Consider the following 26800-nt stretch of genomic DNA (forward strand, 5'->3'; position numbering starts at 1 on the left):
ATTGCTGACCAAACTACTTAGGGAAGATTGCAGAGAGAAATAAATGTTTGACCCCAGATGATCTTCAGAAGAAAGACACTGGCCATTTCTAAGTCTGTTCAATTAAAATTAAAAGACAGTACAGTATGCCATTTGGTTTGACAAGTTCCAGGAAACCACGGACCCTGAGTTTTTATTTATCAAAGATTAATAAGATATCAGAATTATAGAATTAGTGGCTCTTTTTAAACTATACCTTTTAAACTAATTATAGCTACTTTAGGCAATCAAGTCAGTATGCATATAAATAATCCATAGGTTCAGAGGAAAATGGAAACAGCATTTTCTTTTGCATGTTAAAGAAAGAAAGAAAGAAAGAATGACTCTTCTTGCTTGACAATGCATGCTATTCGGGTTATCTAGAAGTTCCTCTGATGAAAACAAAATCAAGTATAAACACGCAAAGGGACCTTTCCTAATTTACCAGAAAGTTCTTAATCGGGTCAGATTGATTGGAGCTGCAATCCTACACATGCATAGCAAGAAGAGTAAAATGTGTGTAAGTTTTCAAAGCAACCCATGACCATTAGAAACATATACAGACCTGTACACTCAAGCTTTGTACCCCATCCACTCTCAGTACATAATGCATCTGATCGGTCAACGTATGTATATCCTTCATCACAGGAGAATCGTATTCTTTCACCTTCCTTATAAATGTTCTTTAGAGATAATATGGTTCCATGCTGAATATAGTCTGCCTGGCAAGTTATTTCTATTATAAAATATGAACAAAAGTTTTTCATGAATATTCCCTGTAATCACTTGAATCAAAAAAACATCCATATTACTTATCTAAAAGATTAAAGAAGAAAGAGCTCTATTTGTAATTCTAATCTCATTTTTCATCCCAATAGGATTCAGGTAAGATCAGGTTGAATAAGTGACTTTTTATCATACTCATTGGGAACAGATAATATTCAATGCCTAATGCCAGGTAGTCCTCGCTTAACGGCCATTCATTTAACGATGGTCCGAAGTCACGACAGCCTTGGAAAAAGTGTTTACAATCTGTACTCACACTTATGACTGTCACAAAATGTCGCACCACTTCCACAGTCATGAGATCATAATTTGGGCACTTGGCAGCTGGCTTGTATTTATGACCAGTTGCAGCATCCTGCGGTCACATGATCACGATTTGCAACCTTTTTTGCCAGTTTCCAGCAAAAACCATCCATTGGGGAAGCTGGATTCATTTAACGACCAATGCAAAAATGGTTATAAATTCAGGTCTGATCACATGGTTACTCACTTTATGACCACACTGCTTAATGAGTTTTCCAGTACCTATTGTGGTCGTTAAGTGAGAACTACCTGTATTCTCAGTTATTTTTACAATCAAATGAAATGCCTTCAACTTCACCCAGGGGCTTCTTGTTGATGTTGAACAGAAGTAAGGAGGGTGCTGAGTTCTAAGACAACCTGCAAAGCAGGAGTTGTGGGCTGGACCTCTCCCCCCATCAGCACTGACTAAAACTGGCCCCAGAGGAAGAAGAACCAATGTAACGCAGTGCTGCCCATTCCAACCTTTGAAGCCGGTCCAGAAGGTTACCATGATTAAAAGCTGCTGAGATATTAAGAAGAAAAAGGATGGATGCACTACACCAACCTGCTCCCACCAGAGGTCATCCAGGTGTGATCAATGTCATTTCAGTTCCATACTGAGGTCTGAAACCTGACTGAAAGGAGTCCAGATTGTCTGCTTCCTCCAGAATTCTCTGAAGCAGTTGCACCCTCTCAATTACCTTCCCCAGGATGGGAGACTGGACAATATTTATCCAGCTAGTAATGGCTTCTTGAGGAAAGAGTGCACTACTGCCTCCTTAAGAGAATATGGGACCACCTCCTCTCTGAAGTAAACATTCACCACTGTCAGAACCCAACCATGCCCCATCTGATGGGAGACCTTAGCCTACCAGGAGGGAGATGGATGTAATATATAGATGGCCAAGCTAAAAGTCAGTACTAACAGATTCAAACTCCTCCCAGATAACCAAGCTAGACTGGGTCTCAATTAGCTCCACACAGCTTGCCTCAAGGCTAGAATGTAGTTTGCAGTGAATCCAAGCTGCTTTATCCAACAGATGCCTAGCATATTCCTCACAATCCTCCTCAGGACGGCCTGGGTTACCTTGAACAAAACTACCAGATGGCTATCGGCACATGCAATAAGGGCAGATTAACATTGACCATGAGATAGGCCTTAGCAGTAGCTCTAACTCATGCTTACTTGGGTTCACTTCGTGTTGTCCACCAGTGGCACTCTAGACCAGCCTTTCTCAACCTTTTGACCCTGGAGGAACCCTTGAAATGTTTTTCAGGCCTCAGGGAACCCCTGCACATTCAGGCTCAAATATAGGCCTGAAGTTACAAAATTCTTATATTAGGTTCATGTGTAGGCCTGTGTATATGAATTAATAGTGTTCTTAAACTAAAAGTAAAGACTGAAACTTATCTCTTTAATGTGAAGTGGCCTGAATTTGAAATAATTTTTTAAAAATATCAGTTGCCTGGGGCAGACCAATCAAATAGTATTATTTATGATTTTATTGAATTTTAAATTGTTTTTATTGTGAACCGCCCAGGGTCCCCCGTGCAGGGGAGATGGGCTGTCATAAAAATATGATAAATATATAAATAAAATAGGTCCAGCCTATCTGAGGCGGGGAACAGCCCCAGAGGACTCCAGGGCAATCAAAGAGTAATCCAACCATGAGAAATGAGTGATGGTAATCACTCCATCCCCAGAGCACACTATTCGTCCCCTTACTTACCTATACATTCTGGGACAGGCGCACTCCAGGTGCCATCACCTTTACAAGTAATTTTATCAGCTCCTTTGATTTTGAAGGTTCCAGGACATCCAAATATCACTATGTCACCAGATAAAAAATCATCGTCCACCTGAGCTTTTGCTCCCTGAACAATCCTCCCATTTGCTGGTGGTGCTACTGGAAAGCATTTGTTGACTGTAAATCAAGTAACATTGTAATATAAAGTTAATTAAGAAACTTTTTAAACTTGGGAAGAAGGAAGGCAGGCAGGCAGGCAGGCAGGCAGGCAGGCAGGCAGGCAGGCATATACTGTATAAACTGAAACTCATATTCAACAAAATGAATTGTACCAGTCAAAGCAAATATTTGTAGCTCAGGGTTGAACTGTGGAGTCCTTGGTGCTCTCTTGGTGTTGTTTTCTTGCAGACGTTTCATTGCCAGACTAGGCAACATCTTCAGTGCAAAGAGGGAGTGGGCCTTGCTCTCAGTTTATATATCATGGCTTGCCCTGCTTGTGTTGGTGGGGGTGTTGTTCTCTCCTTGGGAGCTCTTTGATTGGGCTGTTGTTTGCTGCTTGGTTGATTGCCTGAGTTAATAGTTCCTTGATTAGGGTGTATTGTGCTGTTTGATGGTTCATCTGGTGTTAATCTAGTGTTGATTTTTGCATATCTGGGTGTTGATTGCTGGCAAGGGAGTGTACTGGTCTTTTGGCTTTTCTATTGTCTCTTTTCTATAGATGAGATAAAATACTAGCATAACAAAAATAAAATAACAAATAAAAATGTAACATACTATAATGGTGTGTTAATTAATGGTGTAAGTATACTGTAAATCTAAAATATTACCATCTATATCACCTAAAACAAGACAGCTAACATGAATTAAATCTGAAGTGATGAATTTTAACTTGGATCCACGGGCTGAAGTCAGTGGCCTTAATGGCCCTTCTGTCAGTCCTATCAGGTAGACCAGACCAGGAAATCAACTCCACAGGAAGGCTAAAATTACTCTTATTGAATGGCTATAACAACAGAATCTCTCAAGTCTGATTGGGCTATATCTTAAATGGCAAATAGGTGAAGTTACTCCTCACACTTCTGTAGCTTCCCCAAATACTATCCCCCACCTTTGTAGTTTTTTTTCTAAAACATATACTGCATTTGACTGCAACAATTAATTGTGCTTATGTTCTGTGAATGCTTCTGGGGCAACAATTCAACGTGTTTATTTTATGTGAATGCTTACGGGGCTGTTATAAAGGCAAGGGATATTCTTTATAAATAGTGAAAACACTGGCAGGTGGTGATTTGCAGCATGTCTACATCTCATTTTATTTTTTTTTATTAAAAGAATCTGTTTAAAGATGTGGCACAGTACTTGTAGAAAAGCCTAGCCATGAAGATAGGCTCAGAAGGCTCGGCATTGCCTCCAGACTGAGCCAGGTGATGTGATGCAATGTAGGGGCTCACACCTGGACTGGGTGCCTAAGATAAAGGGGTTCAGCAGGAGTTGTGCCTACCTGCAGGATATACCTGGGGTGGATTCCCACCAAACATTTCTGAAAGATCGAGAAAGTTGTGAATGGAGGTCCCACAGAACCTTTTTCACTGTAGCTTTTAAATGGGGCAGAAGAGCGGAATACCAGGGCAAACATAGAAGATTTATATGAAGGGCTTAAGTTGTAGCAGATTTTGCTTTGCATGCAAAACGATTTAGGCAAGAGTTACTTAAACTTAAATCAGAGCTATTCACACTTAATTTCATGTGTAATTTTCACATTTTTCTTCCATGTTCTTTTTATTTCCCTTAAAAAAACACTTGTATAATCATTTCCCATCTTTATTTCTTGTGCATGCATCTTCATAAGCCCGGTTTCACATTTATCTGTTGTAAATGACATAAATCTTTCAAATCGATTTTCCAAATTCGTTTGAATTATTTTTGGTAATTTGGTCAGATTCTTTGTGGTCACTTGTCTTTGCTGGCTATGCGAGAAACTGCCCAGAAGAGATTTCCAAGCTTACAAAAGCTCAGGTTTAAAAGCTTAAACATGTTTGTGCTACTTTGATCCCAAGTAAAATTTTGGAGAGCCTACTTACCTTCACAGTGAGGAACATCGTTGGTCCATCCATTTGCACGACAATCACGGTAATCATATTGGCTGAGCATCTTATAGCTGATAATGAAAAAAAAAATAGTAAACCAAACATGCTAACATATTTGCAGTAGAATTGCACATCAAACATGCTAACATGTTAGCAGTAGAATTGCACATCAAAAGCACATTTTACAATAATTGAGAACATACAGAGAAAAGAAGCATTATTCTAGCTATTACTGATCATTCTTGGACTTGTAGAAGTGTTCACCTGAAACAAGTTAGGAATTCCGTCTCAGAGTTAGGAAAAGAGAAATTCATTCTCCCCAAGTTTTAAATCTATTTTCTCATCCAAAACTTCTGAAACTATCACCAAATTCAAATGCTTTTCTGGATATACAGTACTGTATTACATTTCCAAAACATAATGATATTCAAGTTAAAAAAAAACACACCCAGGATCATGCAAAAACAGCATTGTAGATATTAAAAACAGCAAGAATACAATCATTAAATCAGACTGCCCTCCCTCCTTCATTCCCATGAAACCAAGTTCCAAGTTGCAGGAAGCACTTGGAACAAAACTAGCTAATAGGAATTTTGCAGTAGAGTTTGGTCAAGGAGTATAAGGGACAAGTTCCTACTATATTTTCCCTGTCAGTCAAGAGATTATATTTTCCTAACATGAGCACCTCAGCAGGAAATAAGAAACAAGATCCCTTCCTTTTTAAAAAAATCTATTTTTATTTATTTTAGTAGATACTTAAAAAGAACAGAATAAAATAGAAAAGCAGGAAAAATGTAAGGGGAACAAAAAGAAAATGGGAAAAAAGTTTAGAAGCCATATAAGGCTGAATACAATTTTGAAGTAACCTTAGATTACTTCCTTCTTTTCCAAGGGTTCTAATATCACTAGAAAGGAAGGAAAGATGGGGCAGGCATATCTACTGCCCTTTGTTATAGTATATTTTTGTGATAAAAGTCCACTTGCCACTACCTTGGCTTTGTGTTCTTTATAAATACTCTGTATTCATGTAAGCAAATTTGAATTGCAGTTCAGCTTCTTCAGAATTGTATGAAATTGTTCTGAATGAGCAAACTCCATATCAAGAAAAATCATAACCATTTTCTTGATTTTTTAAAGTTTATTTTATCAATAGTATTATATACATATACATATACATAATCCCTCATGTATCTCTTCTGTGTAAATCTACTATGATCAGGTTGTGGTAGTTCAGTTAAAAGACCATTTCCTCTCCACCAAAGTCTTGCTCATCTTAGGTATGTGGGTGTGGGTGTGGTGTTCTTTGGAGGGATAAACAGAAAAGGCTAGGAATGTATGCCAAGGGTACTGCATATATTCACAGATAAGTTTAGAATTTTAGGTGTCAAAATACACCCCCAAAAATCAAGCTTATCCACAGATGGGCTTATCCACAAGTACATATGGCAATACTTTATAAAAATACCTGTATTTCCCATTATACTGACAGATAAGCCCATCTGTGGAAAAGCAGACCTTTGCATTTTTAACCCAAATACAATGAATAATGTGGATTGGCTTACCAGCCCTACATGAAGAAATGCCTATTCTTCAAGCTGGCTTTAGAAAAGGCTACAAAGCAAGAGACATTATTGCTGATGCATGCTAGATAATTAAGAAAGCCAAAAATACCAAAAATAAGTTAGTAAGTGCTTCACTGATTATAGAAAGGCCTTAATGTTTGTTCACCAAGCCAAGCTGTGGCATGTCCTTTGAAAATTGGGAATCCCAGAACATCTCATTGTCTTCATAGGAAACCTATACATACTATAGGTGAGGAAGCCACAATCTGGAGGGAACATGACAAAACAGAATAAGACTAAGCTGTACACCGATATACTGATTATATATGAAGAAAAGCTAGATTAGCAGAACACAAGTGTAGTTTTAAAATTGCAGGAAGAAAAATCAATCACCTATGTTATGCTGATAATGCTACTCTGATAGTTGAAAAAGGAAATGATCTGTAAACTCTACTAATAAAAGTTAAACAGCACAGAAAAAAATGGGAGTATGACTATAAAGAAGACCAAACTAATGACAACAGGTACAGCAACCAGCCTTATAACTAACAGTAATAACATTTCTGCCTTTTAGGATCAAATAGCAGCAATAAAGAAACAGCAGTCAAGTCATGCCACAGAGTAGCACTTTGTAGAATAGCAATTAAGGCCTTGGAAAAGATCCTCAGATGCTGCAATATGGCTATACCTATAAAGATTAGAATCATGCCGGCAGTAGATTTTCCCTGGAACATTCTATGGAAACAAAAGTAGGATTTTAAGGAAGCAGGATAGAAAGAACACTGAAGCTTTTGAACTTTGGTGTTGGAGAAGACTCTTGAGAATACCATGAATAGCCAAGAAAAGAAATCATAGAACAAATCAATCATAGAACAAATCAATCATAGAACAAATCAATCATAGAACAAATCAATCTTGAGGCACAAATGACCAGGCTCAAGCTATTAAATTTTGGACACATTTTGTGAAGACCTATCTCCCTTGAAAAGAAAAATGGAAGAAAGGGAAGACAACAACCAGCAGCTAGCTGGATGGACTTGATTACTGAAACTATGGGTGCGCTTTTGGAAGACTGTAAGAGCCAGGTTGGGGATAGAGGTCTATCTATGTGGACACTAAGAATCAACACAAACTTGATGGCATTTAATCACTCAAAAGGCTATTTAATCTCTGCACATGTTGCCATAAAAGCTTGTAATCTATAGAGTGATAGGTCTCTAATGACTCCAGATGAGTTGGGTAATTTTCCTCTTTTAAAATCAAAGAAATAAAAGCTTTTTACCATAAAGGGGGAAGTACCTTACATTCCTACAGTAGATCTCATTCATTGCTTGAATTAATGGTTTAATCAAAGTTTCCTGGAAGGTCTTAAATAAATTGGAGAAAAAAAATGGTCCTGTGGATTTATTCAATTTCAAATTCCATATTGCTAAATTTGTTTCATCTTCTGTAACTGATTTATTGAGGGTTTCCTTTTATTGATCTGTAAATTTTATAATATGTGTTGTATTTAAGTACTGCAATCTTTTCCAGATTTAATATCTGTCTATTGTATAATTGAGAGTAATATCGAACATATTAATTCACCCATACAGTTAATAAAAAAGAAATAATTAAAAAAGGATCCAGTTTTGCTTCTAAACCTTGTTTTTGTTGAGCTTGTTTAAGTATGTTATCTTCTGATTTTTTAAAATTTGTGAATCCAGTTTTGTTGAAACTTGCTCAGTTCACTATAAATAAATCTCTAAATTGTAATAAAGCAAAAGCGGAACCAACTTCTTGCTGTTGTGGTTTGCTGTTATGGCTAGACACTCTATTCTTGTCAGATTTTCAACTTTATATTCTTCTGTTGCTCATTTTGAACAGACAAGGAACATTTTTATCAGCTAAATGTCTTTTCTTTGAACAAGTTCAAAAATGGATTATACTGTTAAGAGTGACATCCTAAATAAAATAATTCTTTAGATATTAAATGTTTTGCATAAAAGTATAAGAAGTAAATAACAAATAAACTTTTAAAATGTTACATATCTTTTAAAAACAACTTATTACTAGCACCTCAGAGTAATAAAGTATTTAAAGGTTTTATAACGAAAATTCCAGGAATCATCCTCTATACAAGAGCTCCTTCTTGCAGTAAAAGGTATATTAAACAGAAAAGATTAGCATCTAAAAGGTTTGTGCTAGTGATATTACAATTACAATCTTTTATAAAATACAATATCATGTAGCTTAGATAAATCTAAAATGTACTAAAATTGCAATCTGTTTTCACCAGATTAAATATTCTGTTTGGGTTTCTCGCACAAATATAAACATGTAAATATATAGTAGAGTATTTGCTCAAAAAGTGTAAGTGAAAATCTCAAGTAATTATTCCTTGTATAGCAGCCCCCTCTTGTGGCTACAAATATTTAAGTGCAGAGAATTAGTGCATAATGTTGTATAGCACTGCAAAGTGGAGTCTGTTACCAAATATATATATATATATATACATACACACACACACACACATACATACACACACAGTATATACAGTATATACATACATATATATATAAGTGTGTGTGTGTGTAATACATAGTCTAGATAAAACCAACAGGCAATAAGTTCAGATTAAATAAGTAGGATGATTCTATCCTCAGTCATCACCAAACTAGCACAGATGATTATATAATTCTTGTGAAATCTGGGAGAAGAAAGGAAAATAAACATTTATAACTAGTAATGTAGTCTGTTTTCACTGATCTGGCTATCTCATTTGGGTTTCTCACATAAATTCAAAAATAAAAAAGTGCAGCATTTACTTACAGAACCTTTTCAGGATTTCAGTACAAATACAGTTTATGCCCTTTCTGTAAACATTTTTTGTAGAAGGCAATTAAACCACTAACAAAGAAAAATAAAGCTACTTTGACAAACTGAGCTGTTTTGAGTTGAAAATCTCAAACCTCCAAGTCCCAATATTGTCAGAAAAGAGGCAAGTGGTATAAAAGAAAGTCCATATATTACTAAGAAAGTAGTAAACAATTGATATAAAATATAGCAAAAACTGAAAGTTGCAGTTTGGCTGGGTCTTGTCAGTCTAATTTTACCATGGTTAGCTTATGGCAAAGGATGTAAATCTCCGTGAAGATTTATAATCCACAAGATTCACCCAAATTCAAGCTGCCTCTGAAGAATATATTGCTTTTCTGCCTTGGATTCTTGACAATAAAATTCATGGCCTCCATTGTCTATACATGAATGCTCAGAATATGGGGAATAAACAAAATGACCAAGATTTTAGTACAGACAAATATGATTCAGTAAGTATTATGGAGACCTGATGGAATGACTTCCATGACTGGAATACAATTTTTTAAAAAGAAGAATTAGAAAGGAAAAGGAGCTGCAATGATTGCTAAATATATATCATGTTGTTGTTGTTAACTGCCATCGAGTCATTTACAACTCATGGCGACCCTACATATAACAGAACGAATTGCTGTTCGGTCTTGTACCATATGTCTGACTGTTCCAATGTTTGCATCCATTGTTGCTGTAATTCTATCAATCCATTGCATTGAAGGTCTTCCTCTTTTCCACTGGTCCTCGACTTTACCAAACACAATGTCCTTTTCAAGCGATCGGTCTTTCCTGACGATGTGCCCGAAGTATGAGAGTCTAAGCTTAGTTGTCTTCGCCTCTAGGGAACATTCTGGTTGTATTTCTTCTAAAACTGATTTGTTTGTTCTTCTGGCAGTCCATGGTATTTTCAGTAATCTTTGCCAACACCACAATTTGAATGCATCAATTCTTCTTCTATCTTCCTTTTTTAATGTCCAACTTTCACAGGCATATGTGGCAATTGAGAAGACCATGGCATGAGTCAGACACACCTTTGTTTGTAAATTAACATCTTTACTTCTGAAAACTTTAGATAGGTCTTTGATGGCATATTTTCCCAGAGCGATACATCATTTGATTTCTTGATTACTACTTCCCTTGGCATTGATCGTTGATCCGAGTAGACTGAAATTGATGACTTCAATTTCTTCTCCATTTATTGTGACATTGTTTATTGGCCCATTTGTGAGTATCTTCACCTTCTTCCCATTCAGGTGTAGTCTGTATTGCTGACTTTGATCTTCATCAGCAAGTACTTCAAGTCTTCTTCACTTCCAGCAAGCAAAGTTGTATCATCTGCATATCACAGGTTGCTAATGAGTCTTCCACCAATTCTGACACCCCATTCTTCTTCATACATTCCTCCTTCTCGAATTATTTGTTCAGCGTATACATTGAATAAGTAGGGTGAAAGTATACAACCTTGCCGCATACCTTTTCCAATTTTGAACCACTCGGTGTCACTGTTTTCTGTTCTAACGACTGCCTCTTGATCCATGTTCAGGTTTCGCATGAGTACAATTAAGTGCTCTGCAATTCCCATTCTTCATAATATTAACCATAACTTGTTATGGTCCACACAGTTGCGTAACCAATGAAACAGAGGTAAACATCTTTCTGGTATTCTTTACATTCAGCCAAGATCCATCTGACATCAGCAATGATATTTCTTGTACTGCGTCCTCTTCTAAATCCAGCTTGGATTTCTGGTAGTTCTCTGTTGATGTAAAGCTGCAAATGTTGAGATATACATACACACACACACACACACACCATACCTGCTCAAAATCCAAATGAATCTGCTTGGCAATGCTGTGAATAACTTCAGGTTAAAATAACTGAAGGAACAAATAAAAGCAATGTTTTGTTGGTGACTGCTATCATCTAACCAACCAAGAAGGAAATATTGATGATACCTTTCAAAAGAAAATTTCAGGTTTTTCAGAGTGATGGGAGATTTTAGTTACCCCAACATCAGTTGAGAGACAAAATCTGGAAGAAAATCTGCAAGAAAAGTGTTGGGAAATGACCATATAATGCTGGACTCTTTGAATTTAAGGGAAGGTAAAGCTGGGTATAAGGGATGTGGTGGCACTGTAGGTTAAACCGCTGAGCTGCTGAGCTTGCCGATCGGAAGGTTGGCGGCTTGAATCCTCGTGACAGGGAGAGCTCCTGTTGCTAGTCCCAGCTCCTGCCAACCTAGCAGTTCGAAAGCATGCCAATGTGAGTAGATTAATAGGTACCACTTTGGCGGGCAGGTAATGGCGTTCCGTTTAGTCATGCCGGCCACATGACCACGGAAGTGTCTACGGACAAACGCCGGCTCTTCGGCTTTGAAATGGAGATGAGCACCACCCCCTAGAGTCGGACATGACTGGATTTAATGTCAAGGGAAACCTTTACCTTTTTAAAGCTCGGTATAGTTAAACATGTTGCCTGAACTTCTAAAAAAGCAGATTTTAACACAGAACAATGATAATTAAGATTCCACAGCAGGAAAAGCAATGTGTTGGAGTTCCTAACAAGAATGTAAAAATACTATTGCAAACTATTTCAATTAGGTATTAAAATGGACCTCAGGACAGACAGGTGGGGTGGGAGCAGAAGCCAATGTGGTTAACGCTGATGGCTTAGTGAAGCTTAGAAAACAGAAAGATAAAGAGAGCTAGGGCCTGAAGGAAAAATGCAGACACGCAGCCTGGAACTCTATAACTGATGATAGGAAAGCAAAAGCTCATGATGAATAGGGGTTAGCAAAGGATGCTGAGAATATTTTTTAAAAAGGACTTCTTTCTTAAATAACATCCACTCTCCTGACAGCCTAGACAGTCCTGCCCACAGGTTACAGTCAGATCAGACTCCCATCTTACCCCCATCTTCAAATATATATACATATATGTATATATGCATGTGGGTGTATGCATGTGTGTGTATGTGTATAAAATTAGATGTTTATCTCTTATATAATTTTTTTTATATATGTCTCAAGACAGCGAACATAACTAATACTCCTGCCTCCTATGCTCCCCACAACCACCACCCTGTCAGGTAGGTTGGGATGAGAGAGAGTGACTGGCCCAGTCACCCAGAGGCTTTCATGACTAAGGGAGGCCTAGAACTCACAGTCTCCTAGTTTCTAGGCCAGCCCATTAACCACTACACCGAACTGGCTCTTATGTATACACATACACAAACACATATATACACACATACAGGTAGCCCTCATTTAACGACTAGAATTGGGACCAGCAACTCTGTTGCTAAGATAAATGGTTGTTAAGTGAGACATCATGTGACCATGACTTTTGTTTTCACTGCCAGCTTCTCCACTGAACATTGACTCTGCTTGTCAGAAGCTGGCTGTGAAGTGTGCAAATGGCGATTATATGACCATGGGACCTCGAGACAGTCATAAACGCCCACCAGTTGTGAAACACCCAAATCTTGATCACGTGACTGTGGGGACACTACAATGGTTCTAAGTGTGAGGATCGACCATACACTTACTTTTTCAGCACCATCACAACTTTGAATAGTTGCTAAACAGGGCAGTTGTTAAACAAGGCATACCTGTAAAAATGAATGACATGAGCTGTTTTTCTCCTATTATGTTCCCGTTGGCTTCCCTTTTCTCTTGCGGGCTAGCCACATGCAAAAGATCTGGATGCAGGTAAGACAGTAGGACTCTGTAGTGATATGTTACAGCTGCATAAACAACTCCCACACTAGAATACAATATAATTGCATTATCCTTTTGGAAGACAGAGCTTTTGGGTTTTTTTAATATACAGGCTATGTGAAAGGTGAAAGGTCCCCTGTGCAAGCACGGAGTCATGTCTGACCCTACAGGTTATATATGATGAATAATCAGAAAGGAGAAAAAACAGCAACAAAAGGATTACTCTTGCATTTATCAGTGTTGACTGTGAAAGAAATAGAACCGAAGTTGAAACATACTAAACAGAGACATTTTGAATTTGCAAGTAAACCAGGAAGATGGTTAGCATATAAACTGAGGAAAGAAAGAGAGAAGAAAAGGATATTAAAGATTCAAGAAGGAAATGTGGAATTATTGGACAATGAGAAGATTAAGAAAGCATGTTATAGTTTTCTTTTTGCTAACTTGTATAAAAAACAAGAAGTCTCTTTGGAGAAGATAGATGAACAGACAAGATCTACCAAAACTTTCAGTCACAGAAGCAACATTGAATAATCCTATAACTCCTTTTTAAATAGTGGAAGCTATAAAAAGAACTAAATTGGGAAAAGCACCAGGCCCTGATGGTTTGCCTGCATCATATTATAGAAGTTTTGAGGATCAGATTCTTCAATCTTTTAAAAGACTGAGGAATTCTATTTTGTTAGGCTCTGCAATAATGTCCTTTTCTTCTCTCTTTCTTTCCTCAGTTTACATGCTGGTTTACTTGCAAATTTATGGAAAGAAGCTAATATTGCACTTCTACCAAAGGAAGGTCAAGACCCTTCTTTGATTAAGAATTACAGACCAATTTCATTGCTAACAATGATTATAAAATATTTGCCTCAATACTGGCTGAAAAAATGAAGAAAATTTTACAGGAATTTATCTACCATGATCAGTGTGGGTTCTTACCCAAAAGACAGCTAAAAGATAATGTAAGTATTGTCTTGGACATTATAGAATATTTACAATATCACAATGAGCGTCAAGTGGCTCTTATTTTCCTAGACGCAAAGAAAGCCTTTGATAATTTGAACTGGAGTTTCATGTTTAAAGTCTTGGAAAATGTGGATTTTGGAGAGTATTTTATTTAGGGAATTAAGTCAATTTATACACCCCAAAACTCACTGTGAATGATGAGTTAACTGATCCATGTCATATACAAAAAGGAACAAGACAAGGAAGTCCTTTGTCGCCATTGCTGTTTATCTTGGTGTTGGAAGTTTTTAATAGAGATATTAGATGAGATGAACAAATAAAGGGCCTAAAGATTAAAAAAGAGGTTTTTAAACTAAGGGCTTTCACTGATTATTTAGTTTTGACCCTCTGGATACTGCAGAACATCTGATGAAGAAATTGAAAGAATTTGGGTCATTGGCAGGACTTAAAGTAAATAAACAAAAGAACAAAGATGCTGACTAAAAATATGACTTCGTCCAATCAAGAATTGTTGTTGGGTAAGACTGGTTTTAAGATTGAAAAAAAAGGTTAGATATTTGGGAGTGATTTTATCACCCAAGAATAGTATGTTGTTCCAGAATAATTATGTTAAAATTTGGAATCATGTGAAAAAAGATCTGTTAAGACGGGAAAAATTACAACTGTCGCTTATGGGGAGAATATCTGTGATTAAGATGAATGTTTTGCCTAGGACGTTGTTTCTCTTTCAGACTATACTGATTTTGACAACAGATTTACCATTCAAGCAATGGCAGAAGGATATCTGTAAGTTCATTTGGCAAGGCAAGAAACCAAGAATTAAATATAAATTGTTACAAGATATCAAAGAATGAGGAGGTTTGGGTTTACCTGATTTAAAATTGTATTTTGATGCCTGTTGTTTGCTTTGGATGAAGGAATGGATAATTATGAAGAACAGGAAGATATTGCAACTTGAAGGACACGAACTGAGATTTGGGTGACACCCCTATTTGTGGTATGATAAAGTTAATAAAATTTTTAAAAACCATTTTCTAGGAATGCCATAATGAGGATTTGGAATAAACATAAAGCAAGAATGTCTCCTAATGTACCACTGTGGTTCTCACCTCATGAAGCATATGTTAGAAGAGAAAATGTGGGGAGAACAAGATGGCTAAATTATAAAGATTTGTTAAACTTTGAAGAGGGTGAACCGAAGCTTAAAACAAGGGAACAGTTAGAGTTGGAAGGTTTTGCATGTCATTGGTTCACATATGCGCAACTGTCAGTACGTTTTAAAGTGAATAAAAAGAATTTTAAATTTGTCAATGAAACAACTCAATTTGAAATGGAATTCTGTATAATGATTAACATATTATTGCAAAGGTGTATAAAATGTCACAGATTAATTTAGAAGATGAACAAGTTAAAGAATGTATGATTAAATGGCTAGGAATTTTGGATATAATATTATGTTCGAGCAATGGAAGAATATGTGGAACAAAGGTTTGAAATTTACTTTGAATTATAACTTAAAAGAGATTTTTTATAAAATGATGTATCATTGGTATTTAACTTCAGATAAGTTGTCAAAAATGCATAATGGAGTAACGGATGTTTGTTGGAAATGTTTTCTTGGTGAAGGAACTTTTTATCATCTTTGGTGGACTTGTGAGAAGGCCAAAATATTTTGGGATCAAATATGTGTTAATATTCAAAAGATCCTTAAGGTGGACTTACAAAAAACCCAGAGCTGTTTCTCTTGGTATTGATGGAGAAGCAGCTTGAGAAACAACATGGGACTTTGCTTTTATACATGATTACAGCAGCAAGACCTTTATATGCACAAAGATGGAAAGAACCACAAATTCCTACCATGGAAGACTGGATTATCAAACTGATGGAGCTGCCCCAAATGGCCAAGTTAAGAGTGCTGATAAGACAAAATACCATGTCTGGATTTGTCGCTATTTGGCAACCACTTTTAGACTATCTGCTTGTGTCAGAAAAAAATGAAGTTTTGATTTTGGGTTTTAATGATTAAATGGTTTGATTTGATAGAAATAATGTTACTAAGGTTTAACTAATGGTCAGAGATTATATTTGTAAATGCATTTTTATCTATATTGGAGAAGGTCGGAAGTCACTTTCTGTTTCTGTTTTCGGTCTGCTTTGTACTTTTATCGTTTTTCTTTTTTCTTTTTAGTCCTGTACTTCATCTTTTCTATAGTCTATATTTTGTATTTTAACTTTACTCTGAAAATTAATAAAGTTCTATTAAAAAAAAAGGATTACCCTTCATCACACGTATAAACAACACGGGCACCAAAAGTAAAACCATTCCCACGGACAAGTTCAAAAGTGGCATAATCAGCGTCTCCAGGATGTCCACAAGATACTCCTGGAAATTAAAAAAATAAAAGGTAATGCAATGCAATACAGCAAGAAATTAGTGTTTGGAAAGCCCTCAGACTGCCCAGCGCTGGCATCCCCCCTTTCCTGTTTCACTGGTAACATGAACTAAAGATGGTCTCACTGCATTCAGAATCCTCCCATTCCTGTTTCACCTCACTGGTGAGCACTTTCTGAGTGATGTGGAATCATATTAAATCCCTTTCATTAACCCTTGCAAATGCAAGGCTGTTACTCATGGAAGCAGCTATACAATCCTCCTAGCATCTTGTCTGAAAGGTAGTGTCTATTTGTAGTCATTAATAATGTAATTCGTGGCACTGAGTATCAAGTAAAAACAAAGAATACAAAGTGAAGCACAAAATACATGGGAAAAAAGAGACAAAAAAAGCAATATAATTTCAAGCTTTTAAAAATGGGACTTCTTAATACTATCTGAACAACCGTGTTCAAATTATCCTACTTTGAACACATTATGCAAAGACCTAGCTCTCTGGAGAACACTGGGAAAGGTGGAAGGAAAGAGAAGAAGAGGATGACCAGCAGCAAGGTGGATGGACTCAGTTACAGCAATGATGAGTTCACCTTTGAAGACCTGAAAGACAAGTTGGGAACAGATGGTCCAGGAGAACGAGCTGACATCAACTTGATGGCATATAATCAAAAATACTAATCAGAAATGGGGAAAGAATACTTCTCAAGCATTTCAGTATCCTACTTCACTGAATTTTGCAAACATTTTATTACTTACCTGTGCAGTTCTTCAAAGGTGACAATTGTTCCCAGATTCCATCATTACAGCGAACTCTAACAGCCCAAGCTTTGACGTATCCAGGTCGGCATTTATATGATATTGTCATTCCATGTGCAAATGACTCTTCAATCAATTCTTCCACAGGCTGTTCATGATCTCTTCTAGGAGGTGGTCCACATTCTTTTTCAGCTAGATAGCAATGAAAAAGAAACAGCATTCAGCAAAACCTAACTGCCAAATCTTGTGTTCTGTAATTTGTAAAAAATGAGTTAAAAAATTAATTCTTTTGTAAAAGGATAGCTTTACAACCACTCAGAATAGTTCCATTAGTTTTGCTCAGATAATGGTAAATTGTATAACATTGGCCACTGGACAGACCAGCCTTCCCTAAGAATGCCAGAGGTCACACTAGTTTGGAATTATATGAGTTGCAGTAGCAATGCATCTGTAAAATGTGATGGTGTACAAAACTGTAAAATGAGCTATAAAGTGTTTGATCATATGTGTTCTTAATTAGAGATGTACAGCTGGAAAAAATGTAAATTAAAAGTTAGTCTATTTTCATTTCATTTCCAACAATTGTGTTTTACATTATTTGATTCTACGCTATGTTTAATTTCCGCTTTATTTTTTTCACAGTTCGGTAAATATTTATTTATATTTAGATATAAGATTTAGAGGCCGCCTAACTCCACAACAACTCTGGACAGCTTACCCTAAAAAATAGAAAACAAGACTAAACCAAATGTGTTTGGACAAACACAGTCCCTATAACAGGAAACACAACTAATGGGGCTCCATACCCTGTTCCAAGGGGTTTTAAAGACTTCTGGAATGTTATCAGGGTGGGAGCCAAACAGATTTCTGGGGGGATATTATTAGTTTTTTTTAATCTGCCTTTATAATTTTTATAAATAACTCAAGGCGGGGAACATAGCTAATACTCCTTCCTCCTCCCATTTTCCCCATAACAACAACAACTTATGTGACAGTTGTCTAGTCTGCAGCTCTTCCTCCTGTCATTCCCACATACCATTACACATGGTGTGCCCAATTCCCAAACTATCCTTCTAAGTTAGTCCAGAAGGATACTGTAATCAAAGTTGTGGGGTGAGTTGGGCCGAGAGAGAGAGACTGGCCCAAAGTCACCCAGCAGCTTTCATGCCTAAGGTGGGACTAGATTCACGGTCTCCTGGTTTCTAGCCTGGTGCCTTAACCACTAGACCAAACTGGCTCGTTCTGGACCAGGAGCCCTGCTCACTGTCACTTATGCCCTTTTGCCCTGGCATCTGGACTATTGCAATGTGCTGTATGTGGGGCTACCTTTGAAGAGCATTTGGGAGCTTCATCTGGTGCAGAATAAGGCAGCATGGGTAGTAAATGATGCTGGTTACTCGGCGCATGCGACACCACTACTTTGTGAGCTACATTGGTTGCTGGTGTGCTTCCAGGTGAAATTCCAGGTGCTGGTCACCACCTTTAAAGTCCTCCATGACTTGGAACTGGGTCTCTCCCAGTCATTTCTAGCCATCCAGTCTGGTCTGGCAGGATGGGTGTGCTCAGGGTTCTGTCAGTTAAGGAATGCTGGTTGGCAGGGCCCAGAAGGTGAGCCTTTTCTGTTGTAGCACCTGCCCTTTGGAACATTTTCCCTCCAGAGATCAGCTCGGCTCTAACTCCGCTGGCCTTTCGTAAGGCCCTAAAGACCAGGTTCTGTGCCCAGAGAACAGAACTTGGGGCCACAAGTGTGTAAAGGGACCCATCTCCTGGGTGTGTTAACAAGTGATAATTGTGATATTTTTCTCAGATACTATGAATTTTAATTCTTGTAATTGCGGTTGTAATTATTTTTATGTTTGTTTTTAATATTGTTCACTACCCAGAGTCACTTGTTGAGATAGGTGGGTATAAAAATTGATTAAATAAATAAATAAAAATAAATTCCAGAGACTCCCAGATTAGGCATCAGTCTTGAGTGGGGGAATGCAGCCTCATCCAAGATTAAAGATGGAAAGTCCCCAGATCTGGGAGGAGGTGGGGAACAAAAATCCAGTTGGTCTCAGCAGGATTGAGTCTGAGTCTGTTCCTCCCCATCCAGATGGACACAGCCTCCAGATACTGAGATGGTATATTGACAGCATAACTTGGCCTGCCCAGGATTAAGTTACACAACTGGTCATCATCCATATATTGATGCCAGTCTCTTAGCTGACATAGGATCTCCCTAGCACTTTTACCTAAATATAAACAGGAGGGAACTGAGTATGAAGCACCGAGGCACCCAAAGGATGAGGGGCTGATGGCATGACCTCTCCCCCCACCAACTCTGATTGGAACCAGCTGCTGAGAAAGGAGAAGAACCACTGTAACATGGTGTTAGCCCTTCAAGGTAGTCCAGACATGAAGCACAATCATGAATACTAGCTCTACCTTTATTGTAAGGTTATATTAACAGAATCTTGCAAGTCTGAAAGTATTTCTCACCTCTTTTCCTTTAACTCCGCCGAAAAGAGAGTCCCTTCTGAAATGCTTCCCACCCCCCACCCTTCCTTCTGTGGACTGAGATAACTCTTATGTGACAGTTGTCTAGTCTGCAGCTCTTCCTCCTGTCATTCCCACATACCATTACACATGGTGTGCCCAATTCCCAAACTATCCTTCTAAGTTAGTCCAGAAGGATACTGTAATCAAAGTAAAAGACAGCTGCTGAGAAATAGAGGAGTACAAGGAGGAACACAGAATCCCAATCCTGGCTCTGCCAAAGGTCATCAGAATCCTGGCCTGAAATCTGATTGAAATGGGTTCAAACAATCTGCTTCTTCCAGGATCCTCTGCAACAGCTGTTTGACTACCTTCTCAACAGCCTTCCCTAAAAGGTAGAAGTTGGCGTGCCGAAGGACAGACTGCCTTGGCAGATAATAAGCATCTGTTCCTTCCTTCCCCTCCCTTATAGCCCTCCCCCATCATCAGGATGACCCAGCTGCCAATCAAACAGCATCTGCAAATCAAACAGCAGCACTGGACAGGGAGAAGGAGGAGGAGGAAGACAAGATGGCTACTTGGGAGCTCTGCAGCCACAGGCCTCATGAAGAATAGGCTAAATAAACAGAGCCAAAGCCGAGGAATAAAAGTAGCAAGTAAAACCAAAGGATAAACAGGTCTGCTAGGAAAGATACAACAGAAAAGGGGGCAGAAGTTGGGAAAACTGGGGTGAGAGAGGCATTTTTTTTCTTCCCCCAGACCTGGTGTTACACAAAAGATCTTCTAGACACCTTTGGACCAGGAGAAGAGTCAAGAAGCCCAACTGGAAACAAAAAACGCAAAAAAAAGAAGTAGTAGTAAAGACTTTGACAGAACAGAAATAGAAACCAGAAACCAACAAAAGATAAAAAGACAGATGGAACACTGTAGGAAAGGAGTGACTGGTCCAAAGTTACCCAGCTGACTTCTGTGGCTAATGTGGATTAGAACACAGATTTATGCTGGTCCATATCTGTCAACACTATTTACTATAAACAGATTTAATTTAAACTTTGTTTCAAATGGCCTTATCTTCCTAAGGCCATTTATGATAGTCAGCACACTGTTAATTATACTATTAATTTCAGCTTAGATAACTTGCATAGATTCTAAAATGGTACATTTCTTATAAATATCCAGCTTCTGTAATGGGAAATCCATCTCCACACCTCCTGTGAGTGTGTGTGTGCCTTCAAGTCACTGTTGATTCCTGGCGAGTGCCTGGATTAGTCCCTGCAGTTTTCTTGGCAAGGTTTTTCGGAAATGGTTTGCCATTGCCTCCTTCCTAGGGCTGAGAGAGAGTGACTGGCTCCAAATCACCCAGCTGGCTTTGTACCCAAAGCACGACTAGAACTCACGGTCTCCTGGGTTCTAACCAGATGTCTCCTACTGTTACCTACTATACTTTTATTGGCAACTGCATTTGATAGCATTCCTCGATCACCCTACTGTATCACACCTAGAATACGTCATAGCAGGCAGTATTTCAGAAGAGGCATTTATTGCTATGAAATTAGAAATATTTCTAAATGATTGCTTCATGTTAAATTTTGACTAATATTTTCCTTTTTTTGCCTGGTTATTCCAGCACATTTAATTAAATATTGTAATAATTTAATTGATTAAAACATTTAAAGAACAATCCTATATACTTCTTTGAAAATGTTAAAAAAATTAACTTCAGTGGAACTTCTGAGACCTTTTAGAACATCGAAGACAAAACGTTACAGCTTTAAGGGGAATAATTTAGACTAAATTAGGAACATAAAATGGTGTCCTTCACAAATGTGACATGCGACTTATCTATCCAGCTCAAACTACAGCTATAATCAGAAGACCATCACTGAGAAGAGATTCTCTTGCTGAGACATTTTAAAGTAACCTATAGGATTAAGCAATGATTCAGCCACCAGAGGGAGCTGTTACATAGTATAAACATGTCATGATTGACCAAAGAGAGCCCCTGTCATGCTCATTGTTTCGATGTGCATGGTACATCATAACGGTTTGCATGCCAGGGTGCTGACGCGCGTTCCTAGCTGGGAGGGAGCTGCTGAGAAACCTTGTACTAAGCCCTCTATCTCTGTTCGTTAGGCAGGAATGTGTTTGGGTTATCTTTTTGGTTCAAGGTCATTTTGCCCGTTGATCAGCAGAACTCGTTAGGAGCACCTGGGAATGTGAATTTGAGACGTTTGAAGGGGGGGTGGGACTCTGTTTGTAGCGGGGCTATTTAGTTTGATTTTAGGCGCGCTTTTCTCATTCTCAGCTTTCATTATGTTTGCATTCTATTCCTAATAAAATCAGAACTTAAACTTTGCTTTATGAGTCTGAGTACTTTATTGGGAAAGGCATTCATTACAGCCCCAATGAGAAAAAGCCATTCAAAGTGAAAGACAAGTTTGATTGCAATAGAACTGTTTATGGCCTGCAATTTGAAGTGGATTGGCCTGTAATTCACAAATACCTAAACCATCATAAATGAGTTCACCTGTAACAGAGACTAGCATGCCAATTCCTTTAGAAACCCCTCAAAATTAGAGTCAGCATCTTTGTGTTCTTTGCCAAAGGGAAGATGAATATCAGAAACTAATGGTCTTTGTCTTTTCATAACTGGAGGCGCAACCATTTTCTTCATCCCTACGTAATTAATTGTGTCATTGATTATACTTATTATTAACAAATCCATTCGGTCTGAAGATTTTGAACTGTTGAGTTGATGTTTATCACCTGAACTGAGTTTTGCTTTTGTTTCTTTCCTATCCCTTGTCTCATACTTCATGTATTATCTTGTGTCATTTTGGTTTACTTATTTATTTGTTTCAATTTATATAGCCACCCATCTCACATACATGACTCTGGGCAGCTCACAAGTTAAAACAACAAAACTCATATAAATAAAAATAATAAAAACAAATTAACCAGGAACATGAAATGTGGGAGAATGCCAGCTAACAGCTTAGAACAATACAGCCATCTTACAGGCTCCATACCTCCATGGGATTCCCAGGCCTGATGGCACAGCCATATCTCTAGGGACTTCCTAAAGGCCAACAGGGTTGTGGCCAATCTAACCTCAGGGGTGATGATGTTCCAAAAGGCGGGTTGATCCTTACAGTAAATATTACCTAACTGTGGACTTTGGATCTTCTTCTTATGGACTAACATAAGAATGTTGGATTGCTCCAACATTCAATTTTGTAAATAGAAATGTTCTTTTTTCCTTGATATGAGAACTGATGATCTGAATAGACTTTTGCTATTATTTTATATCAGTCCTCTCTGTAATGAATAATGCTTCAAGTCCTGAAATAATCTATTTTCTGATCTTATTTCAGAATATCCAAATTATATTTTGTAGATTCTTTTACAGGTCACAATAGTGCTGATGTACTATTTGTGTTTGAGTCTCTGTTTTATCTCCAACTACAGCCACCCAGCTGCCTCTGGATACATGCAGGTTAAGGGTGAATAAAGATGATAATTTCTTGTGAATGTTTCAAATCCATGTCCTTAAAAAAAATTAGCTCTATCAAGTCATTTTTGTGGCTTAACATGTGCAGTTCCATCCAGCATGATTCTAAATTGGGGGTTCCTAAACTTTTTGCCATAGCACCTCCCTTTAGTGTAAGCTTAATATACACACCTCCCTTAAAAATCCAAACACTAAAATGAACACAAATGAACAATGAGCAATACAATGAAACTTTGGGACAGGTGGATTGATTGTAACAATGTACTAAAAAGGTCTTTACACCTCCCCTGGACTTCGTCTGCATCTCCCCAAGGGAGGTACACCTTACAGTTTGGGAAACCCTGCTTTAGACAATAACTCAAGAGGAATATATAAGCAGACACCCAGGAACACACTACCAGTGAAAGCAGAAGAAATGTAAGGTAAAGGTCTCAAGACATGCTTTGACCCTAAACTATACTTACATAGAAAAAGTCCTTATCTATAACTTCGTGGGAAAGGAACTTGTAGTCTAAACTAAGTAAATAAATTATGCAAACCATTCATTTAACTATCACTTGATCACTCCAGCTGCTCTGAACTTTAACACAGCAGGTTTCCTCCACTCCTGCCCCTCTGCTTTGGGAGCACATCTTACCAAAGTTATTATCTCATATTGCTTTAACTGGAGAGACTGATGCCCACTGGATTCCCTGTAATTATTGTGATTTTTGTATCATATCCAATTGAAGAGTGGTGTATAAATCTCTCTCTCACACACACACACACATACTGTAGCCCCAACCCCTGGTATGAGGAATTTGATTCAGCCCTTCTTTTGATGTCTGAGATTTCTGCCAGATACTTTAAGCATATTTTCACAGTAGCGAACAATAGAATCTTTCTTAAAAAGAGGAAAACCAATCGCCTCCCTTTTTATTTATATTCAATGAATTGCCTCTTTAAAGTTAAATTACATTAGATTTTATTTAATTTGTTTCATTGAATAGCCAGGATGTTGAATCTGGGTTATGGTACATGGTATTTCTACTTCACAAAATGTTCTTTCCTACTATCAGTCTCATTTTCTGTGCACACAATGGGAACATTTTAAAAGACATTTTGATTGAAGAAATAATGCTCTCTCTCAGAAAAGTTACCAGTACCAACTTTCTGTTGTTGTTTATTCGTTTAGTCGCTTCCTACTCTTTGTGACTTCATGGACCAGCCCACGCCAGAGCTTCCTGTCGGTCGACAACACCCCCAGCTCCCCCAGGGACGAGTCCGTCACCTCTATAATATCATCCATCCACCTTGCCCTTGGTCAGCTCCTCTTCCTTTTGTCTTCCACGCTCCCTAGCATCAGCATCTTCTCCAGGGTGTCCTGTCTTCTCATTATGTAGCCAAAGTATTTGAGTTTTGCCTTTAACATCATTCCCTCCAGTGAGCAGTCTGGCTTTATTTCCTGGAGGATGGACTAGTTTGATCTTCTTGCAGTCCAAGGCACTCTCAGAATTTTCCTCCAACACCACAGTTCCAAAGCATCGATCTTCCTTCTCTCAGCCTTCCTTACGGTCCAGCTCTCGCAGCCATATGTTACTACGGGGAACACCATTGCTTTAACTATGCGGACCTTTGTTGTCAGTGTGATGTCTCTGCTCTTAACTATTTTATTGAGATTTGTCGTTGCTCTTCTCCCGATTAAGCGTCTTCTGATTTCCTGACTGCAGTCAGCATCTGCAGTAATCTTTGCACCTAGAAATACAAAGTCTTTCACTGCTTCTACACTTTCTCCCTCTATTTGCCAGTTATCAATCAAGCTGGTTGCCATAATCTTGGTTTTTTTGAGGTTTAGCTGCAAGCCAGCTTTTGCACTTTCTTCCTTCACCTTCATCATAAGGCTCCTCAGTTCCTCTTCACTTTCAGCCATCAAAGTGGTATCATCTGCATATCTGAGATTGTTAATGTTTCTTCCAGCGATTTTAACTCCAGCCTTGGATTCCTCAAGCCCAGCATGCCACATGATGTGTTCTGCATACAAGTTGAATAGGTAGGGTGAGAGTATACAGCCCTGCTGTACTCCTTTCCCAATCTTAAACCAGTCCATTGTTCCGTGGTCTGTTCTTACTGTTGCTACTTGGTCGTTATACAGATTCTTCAGGAGGCATACAAGATGACTTGGTATCCCCATACCACTAAGAACTTGCCACAATTAGTTATGGTCCACACAGCCAAAGGCTTTAGAATAGTCAATAAAACAGAAATAGATGTTTTTCTGAAACTCCCTGGCTTTTTCCATTATCCATCGGATATTGGCAATTTGGTCCCTAGTTCCTCTGCCTTTTCTAAACCCAGCTTGTGCATCTGGCAATGCTTGCTCCATGAATTGCTGAAGTCTACCTTGCAGGATCTTGAGCATTACCTTACTGGCATGTGAAATGAGTGCCACTGTTCGATAGTTTGAACATTCTTTAGTGTTTCCCTTTTTTGGTATGGGGATATAAGTTGATTTTTTCCAATCTGATGGCCATTCTTGTGTTTTCCAAATTTGCTGGCATATAGCATGCATTACCTTGACAGCATCATCTTGCAAGATTTTGAACAGTTCAGCTGGGATGCCGTCGTCTCCTGCTGCCTTGTTATTAGCAATGCTTCTTAAGGCCCATTCAACCTCACTCTTCAGGATGTCTGGCTCTAGCTCACTGACCACATTGTCAAAGCTATCCCCGATATTGTTATCCTTCCTATACAGGTCTTCTGTATATTCTTGCCACATTTTCTTGATCTCTTCTTCTTCTGTTAGGTCCTTGCCATCTTTGTTTTTGATCATACCCATTTTGGCCTGGAATTTATGTTTCTAATTTTCTGGAAGAGGTCTCTTGTCCTTCCTATTCTATTGTCTTCTTCCACTTCCGCGCATCGCTTGTTTAAAAATAATTCCTTATCTCTTCTGGCTAACCTCTGGAATTTTGCATTTAATGGGGCATATCTTCCCCTATCACTGTCGCCTTTTGCTTTCCTTCTTTCTTGGGCTACTTCTAGTGTCTCAGCAGTCAGCCATTTTGCCTTCTTGGTTTTCTCTTTCTTTGGGATGTATTTTGTTGCCGCCTCCTGAACAATGTTGCGGACTTCTGTCCATAGTTCTTCCGGGACCCTATCTACTAAGTCCAGTCCCTTAAATTGATTCTTCACCTCCACTGCATATTCCTTAGGAATATTAGTGTGTTCATATCTAGGTGATCTGTGGGTCTTCCCTAATCTCTTTAGTCTGATCCTAAATTGTGCAAGAAGAAGTTCGTGATCTGAACTACAGTCAGCTCCAAGTCTTGTTTTTACTGACTGTATAGATGTCCGCCACCTTTGGCTGCAGAGGATGTAATCAATCTGATTTCGGTGTTGTCCATCTGGTGAAGTCCATGTATAAAGCCGTCTCTTAGGTTGTTGGAAGAGAGTGTTTGTTATGCAGAGTGAATTGTCTTGGCAAAATTCTATCAGCCTATGTCCTGCTTCGTTTTGTTCTCCCAGGCCATGCTTACCTGTAATTCCAGGTGTCATTTGACTGCCCACCTTAGCATTCCAGTCTCTTGTGATGAAAACAACGTCTCTTTTAGGCGTATTGTCCAGTAGGTGCTGCAGATCCTCATAGAACTGCTCTACTTCAGCTTCTTCAGCA

At 38.2% G+C, this 26800-nt stretch overlaps 1 protein-coding gene across 3 annotated transcripts in view; it reads right to left on the minus strand.

Annotated features, from left to right (window-relative positions):
* Positions 1-26800, minus strand: part of CFH (complement factor H) — a 93740-nt gene that overhangs the window by 62506 nt on the left and 4434 nt on the right. For all 3 annotated transcript variants that reach the window (XM_063298395.1, XM_063298397.1, XM_063298396.1), the window contains exons 2-6: positions 17157-17348; positions 16289-16394; positions 4916-4992; positions 2817-3011; positions 584-754 (exon numbers count right to left, since the gene is read on the minus strand). In XM_063298395.1, coding sequence (XP_063154465.1) covers positions 584-754; positions 2817-3011; positions 4916-4992; positions 16289-16394; positions 17157-17348 — 741 coding nt within the window. The remainder of the gene's footprint in view (positions 1-583; positions 755-2816; positions 3012-4915; positions 4993-16288; positions 16395-17156; positions 17349-26800) is intronic.

This window comes from Candoia aspera, chromosome 3, assembly GCF_035149785.1.
Source record: "Candoia aspera isolate rCanAsp1 chromosome 3, rCanAsp1.hap2, whole genome shotgun sequence".
Lineage (NCBI taxonomy): Eukaryota > Metazoa > Chordata > Lepidosauria > Squamata > Boidae > Candoia > Candoia aspera.